Source organism: Apteryx rowi, unplaced genomic scaffold (genome assembly GCF_003343035.1).
Source record: "Apteryx rowi isolate R43461 unplaced genomic scaffold, aptRow1 scaffold_1204, whole genome shotgun sequence".
Lineage (NCBI taxonomy): Eukaryota > Metazoa > Chordata > Aves > Apterygiformes > Apterygidae > Apteryx > Apteryx rowi.
In genome coordinates, this window is record NW_020447425.1 from 18,448 (window position 1) to 37,755 (window position 19,308).

The 19,308-nt window shown below is 38.3% G+C and overlaps 1 protein-coding gene across 1 annotated transcript; it reads left to right on the forward strand.

Annotated features, from left to right (window-relative positions):
- Window positions 1-1,076: 1,076 nt before the first annotated feature.
- Window positions 1,077-18,263, forward strand: MAPK15 (mitogen-activated protein kinase 15). Its single transcript, XM_026090833.1, has 13 exons — window positions 1,077-1,167; window positions 1,960-2,058; window positions 2,504-2,533; window positions 4,969-5,059; window positions 5,748-5,878; window positions 6,053-6,216; window positions 7,839-7,978; window positions 9,362-9,419; window positions 10,795-10,932; window positions 11,170-11,275; window positions 13,443-13,743; window positions 14,230-14,378; window positions 17,388-18,263. Exons 1-13 carry the CDS (start codon window positions 1,144-1,146, stop codon window positions 17,589-17,591), a joined length of 1,635 nt encoding a protein of 544 aa, XP_025946618.1. The 5' UTR covers window positions 1,077-1,143; the 3' UTR covers window positions 17,592-18,263.
- The last annotated feature ends 1,045 nt before the right edge of the window (window positions 18,264-19,308 follow it).

Consider the following 19,308-nt stretch of genomic DNA (forward strand, 5'->3'; position numbering starts at 1 on the left):
AGGTCTTTAAAGGTCTTTAGAGGCCTTAGGTTCATCATCTAGGCATCACTGACATTATCAAAACTACTAGCGAAGCTCTTAACTTTGGTAGTGCTGGTCTCCTAAGCATCTGTGTTTTCTGCCTCTTGTATGCAAAAAGCTCTGTATGTATTGGCAAGATTCCACTGCTAATGATCTCACCTGAGCCTTTAAAAGACTGTTGTAGGCCCTGAAACAGGTGAAGACTGCCCAAAAAATAGAGCAGGGAAGACAGCCAGCAACAAGGGAGATAAGCTGTTCCTTTACAGTGAGGGCATTCAAACAGTTCATAATTTTTTCAAATTAAAATCAGTGTTGCCTATGATGGGAACAGGAACCTTAGCTTGAGTTTTTCCTGTTCTGGATGAGTGTGTTAACTAGTGTGATATTTGCAAATGGTGATTACGCAGCCTCCCTTGTGGAACAGCTCCAATTTTGTTGTTTTTAGGTGATAGATCTGAATCTTAACTTTCCACCTTCTAGGGAATGCCTTACCCCTGCACAGTAGAGTCATTTCTCACTCTGTTGCCCAGTTAATATTTAAATAACTGTACAAAGTAAAACAGCTCCAATATGAGAAAATGAGTGATTCCTATACTTAAATACTCCAATATTGATATTAAAGGAGACTTCCCAAGAATATTCATGGTCCTGGACCATGAGTTCCAGACCTTTGCTGCACATCAGGCAAAGCAAGCATTCCTGGTCCATGGGTTCCAGACCTTTGCTGCACATCAGGCAAAGCAAGCAAATGGAGTAAAAGTATCTCAGAAAGGTGCTGAGATGTTGGCAATTGTGGTTTTTGTTGTTGGTGGTGGTGGGTTTGTGTGTGTGTGTGTGGTCCTAATCTCAGTTTCAGGAGAGAGTATGTAGCTCAGGATCTCAAACACAAACAGGTCTTTGTGACCAGAGACAGACGTCTGTTTCTGGCCACATCAGCTATATAAGTGTGAAAAACATCCCTTCTCTCTGTTTTCTTATTTTACTATACACTTTAGATATCTCTTCATTTACCTGGTTTCTGAGAATGGGAAGTTCAAGTGCCTAAAAAGACATTCTTAGTATAGGAAGCCTGTCTTTGAAACAAAAACTCCATTAGATGATAGGACAATTTAGGATTTACCCATGGCAGTGCTGAACAGAACAATGGTAAGTACTTTTAAAAACCAAGTTCATGGAGCCTTGTTTAATTTCACTGCATCATCCATCCTTATTTGCGGTGTTTAGGTGCTAATGTGACAAATGCAGGTGATGAGATTTATTGTTATTGCTCTGTATATATGTTGGTGGTGTTTGCTGTAAGCGATGGGTTCCAAGGTTTAAGATGATTTTTTAACCAACAGAAGCTATTCCAAAGGTTTCTACCTTGCTGTTGTTGTAGAGTCACTGTGGTCAGCATTTCATACCTTTGCTCAAAATCAAAACACTGAATTAGGAGGATCCTACTAGTTTGATCTATGTCATGCTAGGATTTCTTTCTTAGAAAAGCAAACATTCTTCTTGGAACAGCATGTTGTTGATACTTTAGCATGTTGTTGAGAGGAAACTGGGCAAGCTAATAGAAGACAAACCTATGGAGACTTTTAAAAATACATTGAAACCATCTCTGGCTCAGGTATGTCCTCAGCCAGGAATTAGTAGAGGCTGGGAAGGTGTTAAGGGGAAGTATTATTATATACTTACTCTATTCATATACTTCTGCTATTGGCTGCTTTTGAGCCCAGAATTCTGGGCCTTGTCAACCTTTTGTCTGACTCAGTATGGATGTTCTTAGTCCTTCAGTCAAGAAGTATTGTTCGTTGGCCTAATTTTTCTGTCTCCTAGGTGGTTAGTGATTGTCTCTTCTTTTAAGCTCTCTGTTGAGTACATTCTACTTCAGCACTGAAGGTCTGAACTGAGCTTAAGATAGTACACTGTTCATCTGTGCTTTTCCCTCCCTAGGCTTATGGCATTGTGTGGAAAGCAATTGATCGCAGGACAGGAGAAACAGTTGCCGTTAAAAAGATTTTTGATGCTTTCAGGAACAGAACAGATGCTCAGGTGAGAAATCATTGTATTGACATGTCCTGAAGGATGTAGTGAGAGTATTTTGAGGTTTTATATATTGACCTATGTGTAGGCAACTGAACTGTGCTCTGAAAAATGTTAGCTATTTGACAGTTGTGTGTAATAATACAGTCTACAATTATATTAGGATTAAAATGAGCAAATATATGAGGCTCTGTGTATCATAGCATTTACAGACTACTGACTGATGTTACTGAGGGGAAAGTGTCTTTATAGGCATGTGCAATTTGATTCTTCCTTATGTTGTTATTCAACAGTATCTAAGCACTGAGAGCACGCTTATGACTCTAGCTTGTCTACCGCATAACATTTTCTTCTACCTCAGTGATTAGAATGGATTTATCTCTCTCCATTGGAAGTTCATATTCTTTTCTGTCATTCTATTGTTATGATAATAAATGTTTCTCTTTATTTCTAGAGAACTTTTCGAGAGATTATGTTCCTGCAGGTAAGGTCCATTTTTTTCCCCCCCTCCGCTCTGATTTTTAATTATCTCTGCTGTCATTCACATACTTCCTTCTCATTCTTTTTTGAAATGCAGTAGTCAGTGTTGCCATGTCTTTTCACTTCCTTTCTTCACTGTCTGTCTTGGCAAACAGTCTTTCCATGACTCCGCAAAAGCTCCTGAATGAAATAGAGAGTTGATCTTATATCTTCTTTCAGACATGCCTTGTTCCTCCACCGTTTTTAGTAATGTGTCTACTCTATAACCACCATATGGATATGCGCTCTGTCTCACATCTTCTTTATGGATGGAAAGATTTTTTTCCTTGAAGTTTAAATGCCATGATTCAGAGGTGGGGACAAGGGATGGAAGAGGATTACATGCTAAAATTCTCTTCCTTCCTCATGTAAGAAGAAACTTGACCACTTGAAAAAATTAAAGCATAACTAAAGGGAGACGTTCTATATGGAATTACTTAATGTTGCTCTTATTTTAATATTATTAACCACACACTAGGCCTAATTACAGTATCAGTGGCAGCGGCATTAAAATCATCTGTCCGTTCCTCCGTATACCTATCATGTAGAAACATTAATGTTTTGGAATAGTGGTAATGTTGTTATAACCATGATCATCTAAGGATACAAGCAAGATGGGGCTCATAGGAAGAGGTGTTTCCTGAGACCATTAAGTTTAGGTGAGAAAGACAGGAGGTTTTGGACTCTCAAATCATTCTTCAAGCCTGAAATAGAAGCAAAAGACTTAAGAGCTAAAAACTTATGAGAACAGTTGCTTAGAGGCTAATTAATTTAAGTTATAAGTTAGATCATCTCTGAAAGTATAGCACTTTTGGAGTAGGTGAGTGGAGGTGGATTTGGGAGAAGAAAGAGAAAGATTCCTCCTAAAGAAAAGAACAAGATGTGGGGGAAGGGGAAGGTTGTAATGTGCCATTAAGACATTATTTTCATGGCTTTTGGTGCTCAATAGACTTAAGAATTTTGGTTTCCACCTCTTCTTTTTGAATGTTTTTTTGTAGCTCTTCCTTGAGGCTTAGGACTGAGAGATAGAAATGGAAAGATTATATAAGAAATATTCTTTCTTACATACCTGGATATTTTGTCTTATATTGCTTGTCTGTGTGAGTTACTTCCTGTGTGTAGTGATTGTTTAGTTTCATTTGTATATTTACCATAAGGGTATTTAATGCACTGGATGAAGTTCATTATACTTGAGAAGTGTGTATGTAGAATCCAGACATTTTGATGGTTTTCTTCTGGGTGATATGTAGTATGTTGGTCATAATGTTGCTGGCAGGTTTAACATTTATTGCTCAGCATAAATCTAGATCTGTTTGGTGCCTTTTGGGCCACGGTTTAGAATGTGATTTTGGTAATGAGTTTAGTGAGAGTATGGTTCTTTAAGCAAAGATAAGTAGGACTGGCTCTGGCAAGATTGTTTTCAAGGTAGGATGTTTTTATAGTATTGATTGAAACTTTTTCATAACTTTCCATTATCAATTCCAGGGCAAGACAGTGTGAGACAGTGGAGGTTTTCCTTCAGTATTAAGTTCTTAAACTTTATCTTTTGGATGAAGATTTCTTTATATTATTAAAGTGGGTATTTTGAATAGTGTCCTCAGAGATGTTTGATGGCCTGGCTCTGTATTACAGCTCTGTAGTGTATTTTCACTGGTTGCTGCAGATGGGCGTGTTAGTTTGTGAATTCTTCTAGATGTACATTATAACCAATTTTTGTAATTATAATTTTCTACTCAGGGTGGTTCATGAAAATGGCATACTGTGAAGTGTTCACAGTGGTGCTAGCTTATAGCGTTAGTTATAGGAAATGAAAGCCATTATGGCTGTGGATGAAGTAAGTGTTCCTGGCAGCAGTATCAGCCTGCAAATGTGAGGATAGGATTCACCTTCAGGTTACAATATCTGTATTTAGGTATCTCTGTGCGTGTTGGCTGTCTGATCTCCCATTAAAGTGAGTTCAATGCAATCTGTAGAGTGTTTCAGCTTACCCTCAAGTAAGCAGTTTCTGTTTGGCCAGCTGAATTGTGTTGGTGGGTTTTTTAATTTATAAATGTTGATGGCACCTTTATTATCACAGTTTTACAGCCACAATAATTCTTTGTCCTGAGTACAAAATATGAGGTGCATAATGTTGATTGGATTTTATTTGTACGTGGTATAGAGGGATTTTTAGTACTAAAGTCTCAGAAACAGAGGTTTTTTAGATTAACTTGGCAGTTTCATACTGTGGAGCAAGTTTAGAAAAAACATTTATTTTGTATTTCTATAGAAGCATAATGAAGGAGATAACATTTTAATGTTTGTTCTAGAACACAATACAAAATAAAATAAGCTATTGTTCTTTATTTGGTTCACAAGCAAGGCTCTTGATTTTCACAGTTGGGTCTCTTTCCTCTGCAGGAGTTTGGAGAACATCCAAATATCATTAAGCTGCTTGATGTTATCCGAGCTCAGAATGACAAGGACATCTACCTCATCTTTGAGTCCATGGGTGAGACTCAGCATTGCATCAGCCATTTAAATTCATCCTCTCTTACGGGTTATCTTTGTTCCCTACCTTGACAGTAGTGCGTTGATGACTAACATGAATAATGATGGAGGTAGATACATAGGAGCAGTACAGGTCTTTATGCCAGTTGTGATTAGAAAGGAATAGCAGTGAAACTGAATGGGCAAAAATAATTATGAGAACTGGTTTGGTTGAAGAACTGGAAGGAGGGCTTTTTGAAACAAATTAGAAGGCTTGTAGAAACATAAGAATTGCATGGGATGACTATATGCACCTTTATTATAACAAAATTATGCACTAGAACAACTACTGTAGCATGAGTTCTACAGGTCAAAGTATACATGGGTATATATAGTGCAGAATGTAAATAAGACAGTAGGTGTTATTCTAGTTTTACAGTTAGTGCATTCTTGATCAGAGTTAAGGAGCATAAATGTTTTTCTCTGCCCATGTGAAACTGCGAACCTAGGACTCAAGGGTATAATAGGTACATTTATAATTCAGAAGTGGACCTGGTAATACAGAGAGATTGCAGTACTATCAGTAACTGAAATATTAACTTCTGTTGAAGATGCACTTGAAAGATTACAGTTTTGGGAATAGTCTTTGTTGCCTTTCTCTGAGGAACTTATATTCACAATTTGTAATCCTTTACTGATCTGTATTACAGAGACAGATTTACATGCAGTGATTAAGAAGGGGAATTTGTTGAAAGACATCCACAAGTGTTACATTCTCTACCAACTCTTGAAGGCCACTAAATTCATCCATTCAGGAAATGTTATTCACAGGGATCAGAAGGTATAGTTCAGTCACTAATCTTTATTGAAATGGATGGTCATTCCTTCAGTCAAGTTTTCTGTTAAACAGTAATGAGAAAGCGTGAAAGAAATGAGACTAGTATAAGAACCTTAATAATAACCTCCTGCTATTCAAAGAGTAAAGAGCTTATTAATTTTTCTTTGTTCAATACAGCCTTCAAATATCCTGCTGGATGCAGACTGCTTTGTTAAACTTTGTGATTTTGGGCTGGCTCGTTCTCTGTGTCAGATGAATGAGGACCAAGGCAACCCTGCATTGACAGAATATGTGGCAACACGCTGGTACCGAGCCCCTGAGATCTTACTTTCCTCTCAGAGGTAACTGTAAGACTGGGATACAGTCTGCTTGATATGAGAGAAAGGATGGGATTATGTAATTTCTTCACTATTGGGAAAAATTCCTGGCTGAGAAGTCTTGCATCATTTTAGTTTAGATATCAACAGATGCAATGGCATGTCACCAGGCCATTTTCTCAACGTGCACCTGAAAAGTCTCTCATTACATGCATGTTCTTTCCTGTCTTCTTAGGTTGCCCATTTACATACATCATCCAGCTTATATGTTTGTCATCCGTTCTCCCACCAAATTTATTCTTTCTCCCATTAAATCTGCATCTTTGCAAAATTTTCTTGAGTATCTTAGTCCTCTTTTCCAAATTTTGCTTTAAGGACCTCTGGAGGCTGGTTTTCTCTTCATTTTGTTACTCCTCTGTTTCAAGCACTTCTTTCCTTCTCTCAGTGGACAGAGCTGAAAGCTTTGGCCCGTCATACTTTTACTCAAAGAGCATCCTCAGTAGCTGATATTTCTCTTTGGTATTGTTTTTTGTATGTGTTTGTGTTTTTTTTCTGTTGCTTTATATATTTGTTTGCTTGCTTTCTTAAGGAACTCTATCTTCTGCTTTTCTTTCTAAGTCTAGGGAAAGAAAGCTAGAGTGAAAGGAAGCTTGGCTCAGCCATGGCAGCTAACATGGCAAGAAGACTCTGCAGATAATTTTTGTCCATTTCAAATGTGGGGGATACAAAACTAGCTGAGGGAAACTGGAATTACTAATTTTTCACTTTCATCCTAAATGTTTAACTTGGGTTAATACAGCTCTTTCTCTGCTTGCTGCAGTGATAACGGAAAGCAGAATAACTGTTAAGTGATGTGATGTTCCTGTTCTGTTACAAGATGCATGTGCACCCAGCACAGTAGTACATTATCTTGACCTTTCTTTACAAACTCAGTGAAGCATATTGTTCTCTTTAAGTGTTAAACCCTGTAATAATGTGTCTAATGTTAGAACTTAGAAAAAAGGTTCACATCCCATTTCTAGAGGTGCTGTTTAGCCTTCCAGAATTTTTCATTGATGTCTCAATTTTGTTTAAATGCGCAGTCAGCCTTGGTCCAAATGACTTTTTGAGTCTGGCTGATGTAAGCCAGCTGCTCTTCAGCAGCTCTCTGTTTGAAAAAGCTCTTGTCTGGTCATGTTTCAGGACATTTGAAGTTTCTTAATTTCTAGAAAAGAGGTGATCTACTTACCTTACAGGTAGGTAAGATGTGAGATATAGCTGTGAGATAAGAATCTGTACATGGGCAGTTACTGGAGAGCAATTAATGTGTGGTACCTTGTTGCCATGTGGTATGGTACCTTGTTGCCATGTGGTATGGTAGCTTGTGGCTCACATGCCTGGTCCATCATATGATATGTAGCATCTAAGGCAATATCAGATCTTGTGTTTCCAGATGAGGGTAGGTAGGTCAGTATGTAGTACAAAAATGGAAGAGACGGGAGGAGGAGCACAGAGCAGGGAATCTGAAATATGCAGGAGAGCATGGGGAAAATGGTCATCAAGCTTGTTTTTTCTATGAAAAGGAGCTAACACAGAGGATGAAAATATCAAGTACAGAAAGGTGCTTGCTTGATCTGGTCCTCACACTGTTCTATTCTTGTTTGTAGCTATACTAAAGGGGTAGACATGTGGAGCATTGGCTGTATTCTGGGGGAGCTGCTTCTTGGGAAACCTCTCTTTCCTGGAACATCAACTGTGAATCAAATAGAGCAGATCTTGAGAGTCATTCCTGCCCCATCTGCAGAAGGTAAGACTCTTCTGTGGAGGAAGATATTCAGAGTGGTGGTGATAAGAGTGAAAGGAAAGCAGTGCAGCTGTATCAGGGAAGAGGATATCAGTTGTGAATCATTCTTACATCTTCCCAAGGAAGTTAAAGACTTAATTGTGAAATGTTAGCATTAGAGGAAAATAGAACTGTGCTTGATTAGATGAGAAATAAGAACCAGGCTCTCCAAAACATTTTTGAGATTTATAAGAGGATAACGGCTTAAAACAGAGCATCATACTCCTGTGGGACTTGTATAGTAACAGTAAATTGGACTTTCTAGTCTGGTAATCTAAACACAGAAGTGAAAGCTGGAGTACATATATTTAAAACACACAAGGGATTATTATTATTATGATAATGTTTTCTGACTTCCAGTCCATAAAGTTTATTAATTTTTGCAACATGTTGATGTGTTCTAACTGAGCTAATGAATAGTTTTTAGAAAAATAACCACCTTTGATTTAAGGACATCACAGTCTTGAAAAATTCCATTCTAGTTTACATTTATTTATATTCTTTATTAGAGATTTGTAACAGGTTGGTGTGAATGAAATATGAATGGGAATGTGTGTGTGAAAACATCAGGAAAAGAACAAAACAGGAGTTGAAGAATAACCTGCACCGGTAACAAAAAATGCTACCGTTCTCAGCAATAAAATTGAGGAATGTGTTGATTATGTCAAAATCAGAAAACCTACACTCTGATAAGACCACAGGGCAGATGACTCTAGCAGAAGGTCCTGCATCCTAAACACAGGACAATGGCAGCAAAGTTGCAGCATATCACAGATGCCGTTTCTTTTTCTATTAGCCAAATAAGTAAGAACAGACATATGGTCAAAACATTATTTCAAACAAGGAAAAACAAATGATGAGTAGTCTTAGGTATCTTGCCTAAGATTTATGGACACCAAAGAAGCAAAATTCTGAAGCAAAAAACCATTCCAGAACAACTGTTTACTCTTAAAGAGTGTGAAAGATATGTGCAGAAAATAGTTCATCATCGCCAGTCAAGAAGAAACCCAGAGATGGGATGAGGAACTCGATAGCTGATATCCCTTGTCCACTGTACCACACACAAGTGATCCTGGCCAGACCATTTGGCTTCAGATGTCGTGGTACTTCTGAATGTGTGGGTATAAGAGGGCAAGCATATGCAATCTATGAGAGGATGAATAGGAGTTGAGAAAATCAACTTAGAACATTTGTAAATAAATTTTGCATCCTCCTTCCATAAGATCTCCCACTGAGTTTTGTTTTCCTAATTTCCTATGTTAAAGTCAAATAGTTGCTTTTCTTCATAAACTGTATGGTTCCAGTAATCCTAATGTTGGCATTAACTGTATCTTTTCTCTATTGCAGATATTTTGGCTATGCAGTCAGATTACAGGGCCTCAGTTATCAACCGCATGAGCTCCCGGTAAGCCTTGTATAGACATGTCTCAGAAGTCAACGGTCCACTATATCACATGGACAGAAATGTCACCTGTTCACCTGATGTTCACCTTCCAGTGTTCACCACTGGAAATGATTCCTCCTCTCTGCGTATTCACCTACCTCTAAGGAAGGGATGTAAGGGTTTTTTTTGTTTTGTTTTGTTTTTAAATAAAAAAATTAAAACCCTGATGAGAAGACCAACGACTGGTTGTAATCTGGGAACAACAATAAGGTTTGCCTACATTCCAAGCTATTGTTATGTGTACTTTCTCAAAATTAGAATATTTTCCTATTCTGAGTTGTTTGAGTCTAATGTCTGAAGCTGTACAGGCTGACAGCCTCATTTCAGCTGCTTAATGACTCTCACTATGAATTTCTTTTTTCTTGTATCCAATAGGAATTTCCATTGTTGTAATTTTTGGATGTTGCTTCTTGTCATTTTGCCATGCACCTCTGAGAAGAGTCTGGCTCTATCTTTTCTATAACCCTTTTCTAAGTACAGCAGTGGAAGACAGCAATTAGAACTTTCCATTCATTCCTAGCTGAAATGCACTTTTTTTTTTTTTTGACAGCCCTACGTTTTGGATTTTATCTTCCTTTTTTCCCCCCGATAATATGGGGCTTGAATGGTTAAATTCTGATAGATGGCGCTAGCTAAATAAAAGAACAAGTGAAATCTTCATGCTCAAAACTGAAAAGAATTTTTTCTGAGCCACTCAGTTCAAAAGGTATTCTTCAATGTTGGATCATTTTTCTAAACTGAAAGAATGCTGTCATGGCATGAAAATGATTTAAAATCAAGATTAAAGATAGTGTATTAAAACCATTTTTCAAATGTATTAGGTTATAACATGTTCATTATTAATAATTATCTTTAGAATTTTAAAGTGCAAAAATTTCATCTTCTCACTGCAAATGATACAGAAATATATTTCTGTAGTTCTAAGAGCTGGATCATGGGATCTTCAACAACCTAATTAAAACATCTAAGTTAGGAGTCTGGGCTTCCTCCATTGTCAAAAGAACAAAAGAAATATTCCAGAGAATTGGTTATTCTTCTAGTAGGTTCTGGCATGCTGGGTGTGGTATTGCTCGATTACATCTGAAACAAGAGAAAGACTAGACTTCTAAATTAGGCACTTTGTGTAGGTTCCCAAGGCTAGGAGGGAGGCACCCGAACCTAATCAGCAAGGTGAGAGCCTTAGTTCAGTGGGTATGGTGGAGTGCTCCTGGATTATGGCATACTATTGGTGATTCTGGGGATAGGTGTCGTCTTGATGTGATTCCCAGAACTGTAGTTCACGACTTTGCTGTGAATTAGACATAGGGAGCTTATGCCATTGTTTCTTGACTTTTAGGCAGCGAGTAACATTTGAGGAGATTTTGCCATCCTCTACTCCACTACATGCCTTGGATCTTCTGAAAAAACTCTTAGTATTTAACCCTCATAAACGGCTAACAGCAGAGGAAGCACTGCAGCATCCTTATGTGAAAAGGTGAGAGGAATATCAGTGTGCAGTTTCCCCTGCTGTCTTCTGAACCGTGATAGAGCTGCTCTTGGCACAAGCTTCCATTATACGCATGGTAGAAAAAAAGACAAAGCTAATTCGTAATTCTCTCTGTTTAGGCTGGAGGTTGCGTTAGATGACTGAACAATGTTTTCCAACATGGTATTAATCTGTGGTGCTATTCTTAGTCTTAGTGTGTTACATTATGTGTTATTTTCTTCCTAGGTTTCACTGTCCTGCCAGGGAACCCTCTCTGGGTTATGATGTGATTCTTCCTTTAGATGATGATATCCAGCTCTCTGTAGCAGAGTATCGAAATAAATTATATGAGGTAGTTCCTCTTATCCTATTTCCCAAGACCCTGCTCCTCCAGATAACTTGCTATTCTTTCACACACTTAATGAATTCTGTCACTTTCTCCTATTTGTCTTCCCCTAGGCTTTCCATGTATGTTTACAGTTACATTTTGGCATTTCTTATTATTCAGTTCCATACTGTCATAACTTTTTAAAGAGATCTTTAAATCTACATTCCCACTGGGAAAAGAAGAGTCTGTAAAGCATGATATCTGAGAAAGACTGGAGTTTGGTGCTAAAATGTAGTCAAGTGCCAAGTCATGCTGTACCATGTACACAGAATTATCAGATTCCAGAACAATTAAAATTAACAGAGGAGGAAGAGCAAGTGAAGAATTTGAAGTGTAGCTGATGTGCAAAAATAATAATAAAGGACAGTGATTCTTTAGGAGCCGTATTTTGAATGTATTAACGTGGGGAAGTAGCACTTGAAAAAAATGAAAATGGTACAATAATCAAGCAAGGAAATAAAAGCTGAAGTAAGACCTTTGGTTGTACAGGGGAAAAAGGAAGGATAGTAATTTAAATGCCATTTGATATATAAGATAAGATCAAAAGGAAAATAAAAGCTGAACTTTCCTAGTAAGTTTAAGTAATAGGGGAAAGAGAGCCAGATTAAAAAAATAAGGAAAATGAAAACTTCAGGTGGCAAGGCAGAAAGGGTCATGGAGTGAGAAAGTAAATGTTGATGTTAATTTTAAACTGACGCAGAGGAATGTGGAATTGGAGAGGTAGGTCGTCAACCAAAAACATGAGTAGATGAGATCTGCTTAAAAAACAGAGAAAGAAAAGATGAGAGAGAGTAGAGGAACTTCTGCAGAGAGCAGAAGCAACTGAAGCTAACATTCAAGTAATGATTTACAGAAGTGAGAAAAGAACAAAGATAAACACAAGTCAGAGCTAATTGTAGGAGACTGGGCTGATTTGGATGATGACTGGGCTGACTGGGATGATTTGGATTTCTTACTACTATCTCAGTAGTAAGAAAATAGCTTCAGTTGAATGCTCTAACAATGAAATATGAAGAGCAGCAAAAATGGAAGTAAGTCAAGCCTTTAGGGTGGGGAATTGTTTCTGGGGAGTTTTGTGTGGGTGGGTGGGGTTTTTTTTGTTTTTTTTTTTTCCCAGTGGATGAGATTACATAAATGCTGTAATATGAGGGAAAGGAGCTAGAAGATGGTAAGAAGAGCAGAGGCTGGAAAGTGAAACTAGTTAAAAAGAAGTTGGGAAGATTGCTTGTGGGAAGAGAAGACCAAAAAGGATGCTTGGAGGTCAAAAAATACAAGATCGAGAAGATGATAAATGTGTCCACCTTCCCAGAGAGAGAGAGCAACAATGTTATTGCTTCTGTTAATAGCAGTTAAAATTGAAAAAAGAAAAAAATAAATTTGAATTTTAAAAAGTTGGATCTATTTATAAAATTTCTATTAAGGTCTTCAACAGAAGGAATCTAATAAACTTTACTGTGAAAGGGTTTTAGGAGTCCTGAGCAGATGATTGAGTAAAGTGGATAGACAGTGAGCACAGGTAGAAAAGATGTTATAAGGGACAACAGATTGCTCGCAGATAACCTAGGTACAAGGCTAAGAAACAAATGAATAGTTTTGAATAATCTTAGTGTGTCAAATTGGGGAGGACTGTGATTAGAGGAAAGTGAGAGCAGGTTGCACCAAAACCCAAAAAGCTTGCCAAGGATTCTGATGCTAGATAATTGCCATGCAGAGGTAGGTAAGAAAAGATTATGCAGTGATTGAAATGAATGTTGTCTTGACCATTTAAAAATAGACTGGGCAAAATTCTAGAAAGGGATGGTAAGAAACGGCATTGTGTTAACCTTCCGGCATATAGATTTTTGTCTTTTCCAAAGCTATTGCCTATTTTATGTAGTAGTGTTCTTCCTCAGGATGTATTGACATTGCCTATTCACCCAAGTAGTCCTTTTTCTTAATTCTTTAGCCTATTTTTTCTTTCCACTGAGAATTTTATTTCTATCTTCTTTCTAACTCTACCTTAATTCTAAATTTGTAATTGTTACCTATCCTGTGAAATTAGTTATTTGCAAATCTTTCTCTTTCTTTCTGTTTTGTTCCTCTGCTCTGCTGTGTAGCCGTTTTAAGTCTAATCAACTTTTCCTTCCTGCAGATGATCCTTGAAAAGAAAGTAAATAGCCATCCAAAGGAGTTAGTGCCAAGAGAAAACATTCAACAAAGTCAGTCTCAATCCAGGCCGCTTCTTCCAAATTCCAGTTCTGTGACTTTACCTACCAGGAAAGGCCAGAGAGAACCAAGATCGCCTCTTCTAAAAAATTCACATATGCATGCTGGAACTACAACTAGCGTCCAGCCAGAAGTATCCAACCAGAGTGAAGATTTAGCAAGAACTTTATGTCAGAGATCAAAGATCAGTGTGATATACAATCCCATAACACACACTGCTGTTCAAAGTAGGTCCAACCCTCCTACATTGGGATGTAATTCACCATGAGGCATTATTGGGGGGGAAGAAGGAAGGAAGGAGATTGAACAGGGAAAGAGAAAAAAGGGGAATTTACATGACAGGATGAGAGGGTGAAAGAGTGGAAGGAAAATGAATTGAAGAATAAGACACTGTTGAATGAGTTCTGTGTATATGACATTATCTCTTTGCTGCTTCGGTCTTGACTCAGTTTCCTTCTCTTTTCTCTTTCTTTGTTTTTCTGTTGCCGTTATGTTTTCCCATACCTTTTAAACTAGTTTTGTTTGTTTCTGCTTTCTAATTTGATTGAGTATTTTTTCCTTTTCTGTGTGGTCCAAGTCTGTGTGAGAGGAAGCAGAGTGGCAGGGGCTGACTCAGTTTTTATGTTCTGTCCTTGCCTCAGTCAGTATAATCTATGTTTTGTGTCCTCATGATTTTCATCCTTTCTCTTCTTTACATATTATTTCTCCCGCAGGTAATGGAAACTCTGGTGCTGTGGTCAGGAACCATTCTGCACCACCTCCTCAGCAGGAGAGAACCTCCAACAATGGGAAACTGGGGAGACAAATCACATGGGCACATGCAAATGCTCGGCCACCTCCAGTTGTACAGAATCTTTATAATGTGAGTAGCAGTCCTACTGCCTTACCTTTTCAGGGATCAAGATGAGATAAACAAAAAATACTTTAATTTGCTACTTGGTAGAGAGACAGGTCATATTGCTCTGAGAGTGACTAAACTACTAAATGTCTATCAGTTAAAGTTACTTATGGCAAAGATATATGCAATGAAATCGCAGTGTGTATGTAGTGTCAGTCAAATGGTACGAGTTACCCGGTTTGATAAGGCAGTTGGGCTTGCACAGAGTGTGTTCCCTTTCTGAGAGAGCTGAAGAGTGTGTTAACTGCAGAGTTTCTGCTAGCAGGGGAAAGAACTGGCCATAACTTGCCTCTAGTATGGGGTAGATTCATATAGGAACTTGCATATTTCAGTGTTCAGTACATTTCCTACATTTCAGATGTTTTGTCAGCTAATGAAATTCACAACCTCGAATTAAGTTTTGTGCATGAGGCAGCATGTTGAGAGGAGGACCATCTAAACTAATCACCAAGAAATGCCAAGGACGCAGATGTGGCTTAAACCTCATGTCTCTGACATACCTAATGCTTATATTCAGCTAGTATGGGTTCATAAACATGAACTTTCTCCTGGAGTTTTGAGTCTAACGCTGTATTTCAAAAAACTCTACCACTCATGATTTGAGCAGCAAGGATATTTTGGTGCCTATAGTTTTATGCAGGAGTTCCATGAATGACTTTGGAACTTAAATACTTGAGTGTGGTGCTTTAAAGAACATGTAATAATACCTTCCTTTTGTAAATCTAGGCCTCTGCCTCATTAGTAACATTTTTTCACAAAGGTTAGCTGTAATGGATCATATATATTAGCTAAATGCAATCAAAAAGAAAAGTAAAAATGTCTCTGCAGATTCTCTGCCTATGCTTTTTTTCCCATGTCGAGTTTTTAATACAGCTTCTTTTGAAATGTCCTGAGATATATGACTTTTTCTCTACCATTTTTCTAGAGGACAGGTCAATTTTCAGCTTCATTCCACCTTCAATTTTATCACTTTGAACAAGTGAGAACTCAAACACTATTTCAGATGATTGTGCTGTTCAGATTGTCGGCAGCTCCGAAGACTCCCTTTGACTTTCAGAATTACAAATCTGTTGCTTTTAATTTCTCTCCAGTGATGGCATGTCCTGTCCAAGGTTTGTAGGTAGCAAAAATTTTTTTAAACCAGATTCAGACTTTTGGATCATTCCAGGCTTCACTGGAGAATTCACGCTACCTCTGGAACCAACCTAATGGATTGCAGTTGCTGAACAGTGGAGGTTTAATTTGTGTCCTCTCTGCTCCTCTCTCTTCTCCATTCCTGGCCACCCTTCCTTGTGCAAGTTCGTATGCTCATTGGGGTCTTCAGTGACTTCCTTGCCCCTCTTTCCACTCCCCCCCTTTGGGCTAGTTGTCTGCTAACTAGCTCAAAGAGAGTCTAGCCAACACAAGACAATCAGGGGGAGCTTATGGTAGAGGAATAAGATGGAAGGAGGCACCAAGAATTCCCCTCTTTGTGACAGTAAAGATTGCTTGCTGTTTGTCGTGGAACTTTCTGAGATCCCCACAAAAGAATATTTGAATGTCTATGTGCTCAGACTCCAAACCATTCAAAATGTATGCTGAGCATCATTGTATCCAGGGACCTCCCATAGAGATTCTGAGAGATACCACTACTAAGCAAGAGCTGGGTGGAATCTCCTGCTTTGTGTCAGCGTGCAGTATTGCATCTACCTTAAAGCAGATTATTTCCCTGAACACAGCTCTGAATGATCGGAACCATTTCAGTCTAATTGCAGATACTTTCTCTTAAGGGTCAAGCCTGTTCCTACTGAATCTCTTCTTTCTGTTGTGACTGATATGAACATGCATATGAATAGTTGGTAAAAGGAGACTGCCAGTAACTGAAAATTCTTCAAAGTATGTCCCCATGCACATTTGCAATCCATCTTTCTTCCCCTTTGCCTTGGAATTCCATTAGAAATGTTTTGAAAAGGAGAGGAACCATTTATTCCACAACTATAGCATGAAGTGCTGAAGGGACTGAGAGATGCTCTTTCCTTGGACTAGCAGCTGCATGTGCAGATGCATATATGAACAGTGCATCTTCAAGAATCTCCAGGTACTTATAATCAACTTTCTTCTACTAGAAGAGCACAACAGGGAGAAGATAACTCTGCGTATGCCCTGTGCTTTAGATTTGTTTCCTGAGAGGCTAATACTGACCAGTGTCAGAGACAGGGCATTATGGTAAATGATTATCAGCACTGTTGCTGATCTTATGTTAAGTGAACCCTGACTTTGCCATATTTCTCGTTCTGCCTCAGCAGGAGCTGAAAGGTCCTTTCATTCCAGCTTGCTCTGCATTCAGTCTGCATTTTCACTATCCAGTCAGGCTCATGAAGCTGTTATTCACAGCCTTTTGACCACGAAAGACTTTCCTATAATCACTAGGGTGACAACAGCCAGTGCCACAGTAGTGGGTAGAATCTCTTGCCTTTCAGTTAACTAATAGAGGCTCACAAAGTAGAAGCTGCAGTGAAGCACCTTTCCTTGAACTGCAGGTTCCAGCCTGTTCTCATCTAAGTGATATATTATTAACTTGTCCCCAGTGGGGCTGTTAAACACAGTATCTGTATGCAGCTTCCAACTTGGAAAGTATGCTGGGCAATGATGATGACAACCTCTCTTTTGTACGTTTAAAGCATTCACAACTGTCGGAAACAAGATAATAGCCAAACAGGCCATTGGATCTTTGCTTCAGTGTAGGATTAGTTTCTCATATCTTGCCCCAGTGCCCCAATCTCATTTTCAATATACTCATTCTGAAGCCCTTTTCCCTCACACCATTCTCGCCACCCTACTCTTGATCTTATGGAACAGTCTGTTTTGTTTGTTATTCATTTAATATTCACGATCTGTTCTACCCCTCAGCTCAAGCAAATTCTGCATTCCTTATCTGTATTTCAGAAAGCTGCTTAAGGGTTCCTGAACTGTCTTGCCTTTTTTCTCTCACAGAATCCAAGAAATGCTCAGTTTCACAGCAAAGATGTTCGTCCCCTTCTGAAGTCCAGTAAAAAGATGTTCCAGATTACTGCAAATATGGGAGCTGCTGGTGATCCGAAAGCATCAATGGGCAGTTACTCCCAGGCCTATGGAACCATATGTAAATCTGCATTGCAAAGTCTTCCAATATCAAATTCCTCCCAACAGCATGAATAGTGAATATGTAAGAGCTCTAACCAGGTGAAGTACAGCTCGTCTCATCAATCCCCTAGCTCTGCTAGTAACAGCAAATGAAAATATAAGAGGCATTTGACAGTTACCCTAGTTGAAGAGAAATTTTTTTTATTCATTTCACTTTCTTCATCACATGGAAGTGTACCGCTTTCCTCTGAGCAAAGCAACAAAGAAGAGAGTCTAATCCCCTTGCCTTCCAGTTTTCCCAGACATGGCCACAGCACTGTTTGCTCACGCACCGTGGGAACAGTGAATACTCTGTTCTTATTCCTTATTTGTATTATTGCAGAAAATTGCAGCTGCAATATTCTGATGTTTGACTGTCTTTAGACATACTCAGACTTCTTTACAAGCTTCAGGTGCACTGCTTGAATCTAGTTTTTTTGGAGCAGAACAGGTAACTGATAAACTGTTCTCTGAAGACCAGGAAGGCTCAACTCTTCACAGATAATCTTAAAGCCCTTCACTTTATTTTTCACTGACTTCTGTATGACTCTTTTGGGGTAAATTAATAGCATTGATTAATGACTTCACTAAAATCAAGTAAAAAAACATTGTAAATATGGGTGGGTTCTGCTACACTATTTAATACCTTACCTACCATGTATGAATGTATTTTGTAAGTATTGTAATAATAAACTCTGTATGGCACTGCAGAAAATCCTTGTCTTTTAATAAATGTTTGCTGTGTGTGTATGGGAGAAAAATTCCAGGGATATCTTGTTCAATTAGTAATATGATGATAATTTTTTTCCTTTCAGAAAGCAATGCTCCAAGAGATGCTATTGCTGAAACATTGTGAAGTTGTTTTTAGGTAACAGTGGGACTACAGTAAACTTCAAAACTATTTTTCTGCTTTAATGCTGATTTTTGATAGATTCTCCTTTTTAACTCCAAAGCTCTTATAAGAAATCTCTGTCCCTGAAATTTTACTTCACCTATCATAATGATTGTTGTTGCAGAACTTTGGAACTATATTTACACAGAGGATTCAAGCACTAAATTCCAACATGTGAGTACCACCGCCCTTGACGGTATTTCCGTTTTATCTTTTAGTACCTAAACACCAAAGACTAGTGAAGTAAGAAGTAGTGCATTCACTTCTGGCACCAGGTGTAGTCACTTAAGTCTGGTAATACTAGGGACCTAGGAATGTAGTTCACAGGAAGGTCCTGGTTTATTCTGGCATATTCATAAAACAGGCATTTCCTGTCCATGTCAGGTATAGGTCTAGGTAGATACAGGAAATACCAATGACTGGGTGAACATGCTGTGTAGCAACTCCCTCTGCAGTGTGTCAGCTCTTGTGAGTCTGAGGTGTCAGTTCTTATTCGCTGAAAAGGGAGCCTAGCTGCTTGATTCAGGGCCTTCCACGAAATGCCTAGAACCTAGCAGTTTGATGATACAATGCAAGATCTAAGATCTTCTTTGAACCTAATCCCAAACTGAGAAGTGATGGGCTGTAATGCTAATTTTTTTATTCCTAAAATGGCTTTTGTTATTACCAAGTGAGTTAGTTATTCTGCAATATCTGTAGACGTCTACAACATCTGGTAAGCAAAATCACACTAAATAGATGAGTCATTCTCGTTCTGGTCAGGAACATACTTTTACACTGAACACACAATGCTGAGCAAGATAAAATTCTAAAAGTCTAAACAAATAAAGCAAAATTCTAAAATGCTGATGTAATCTGTGA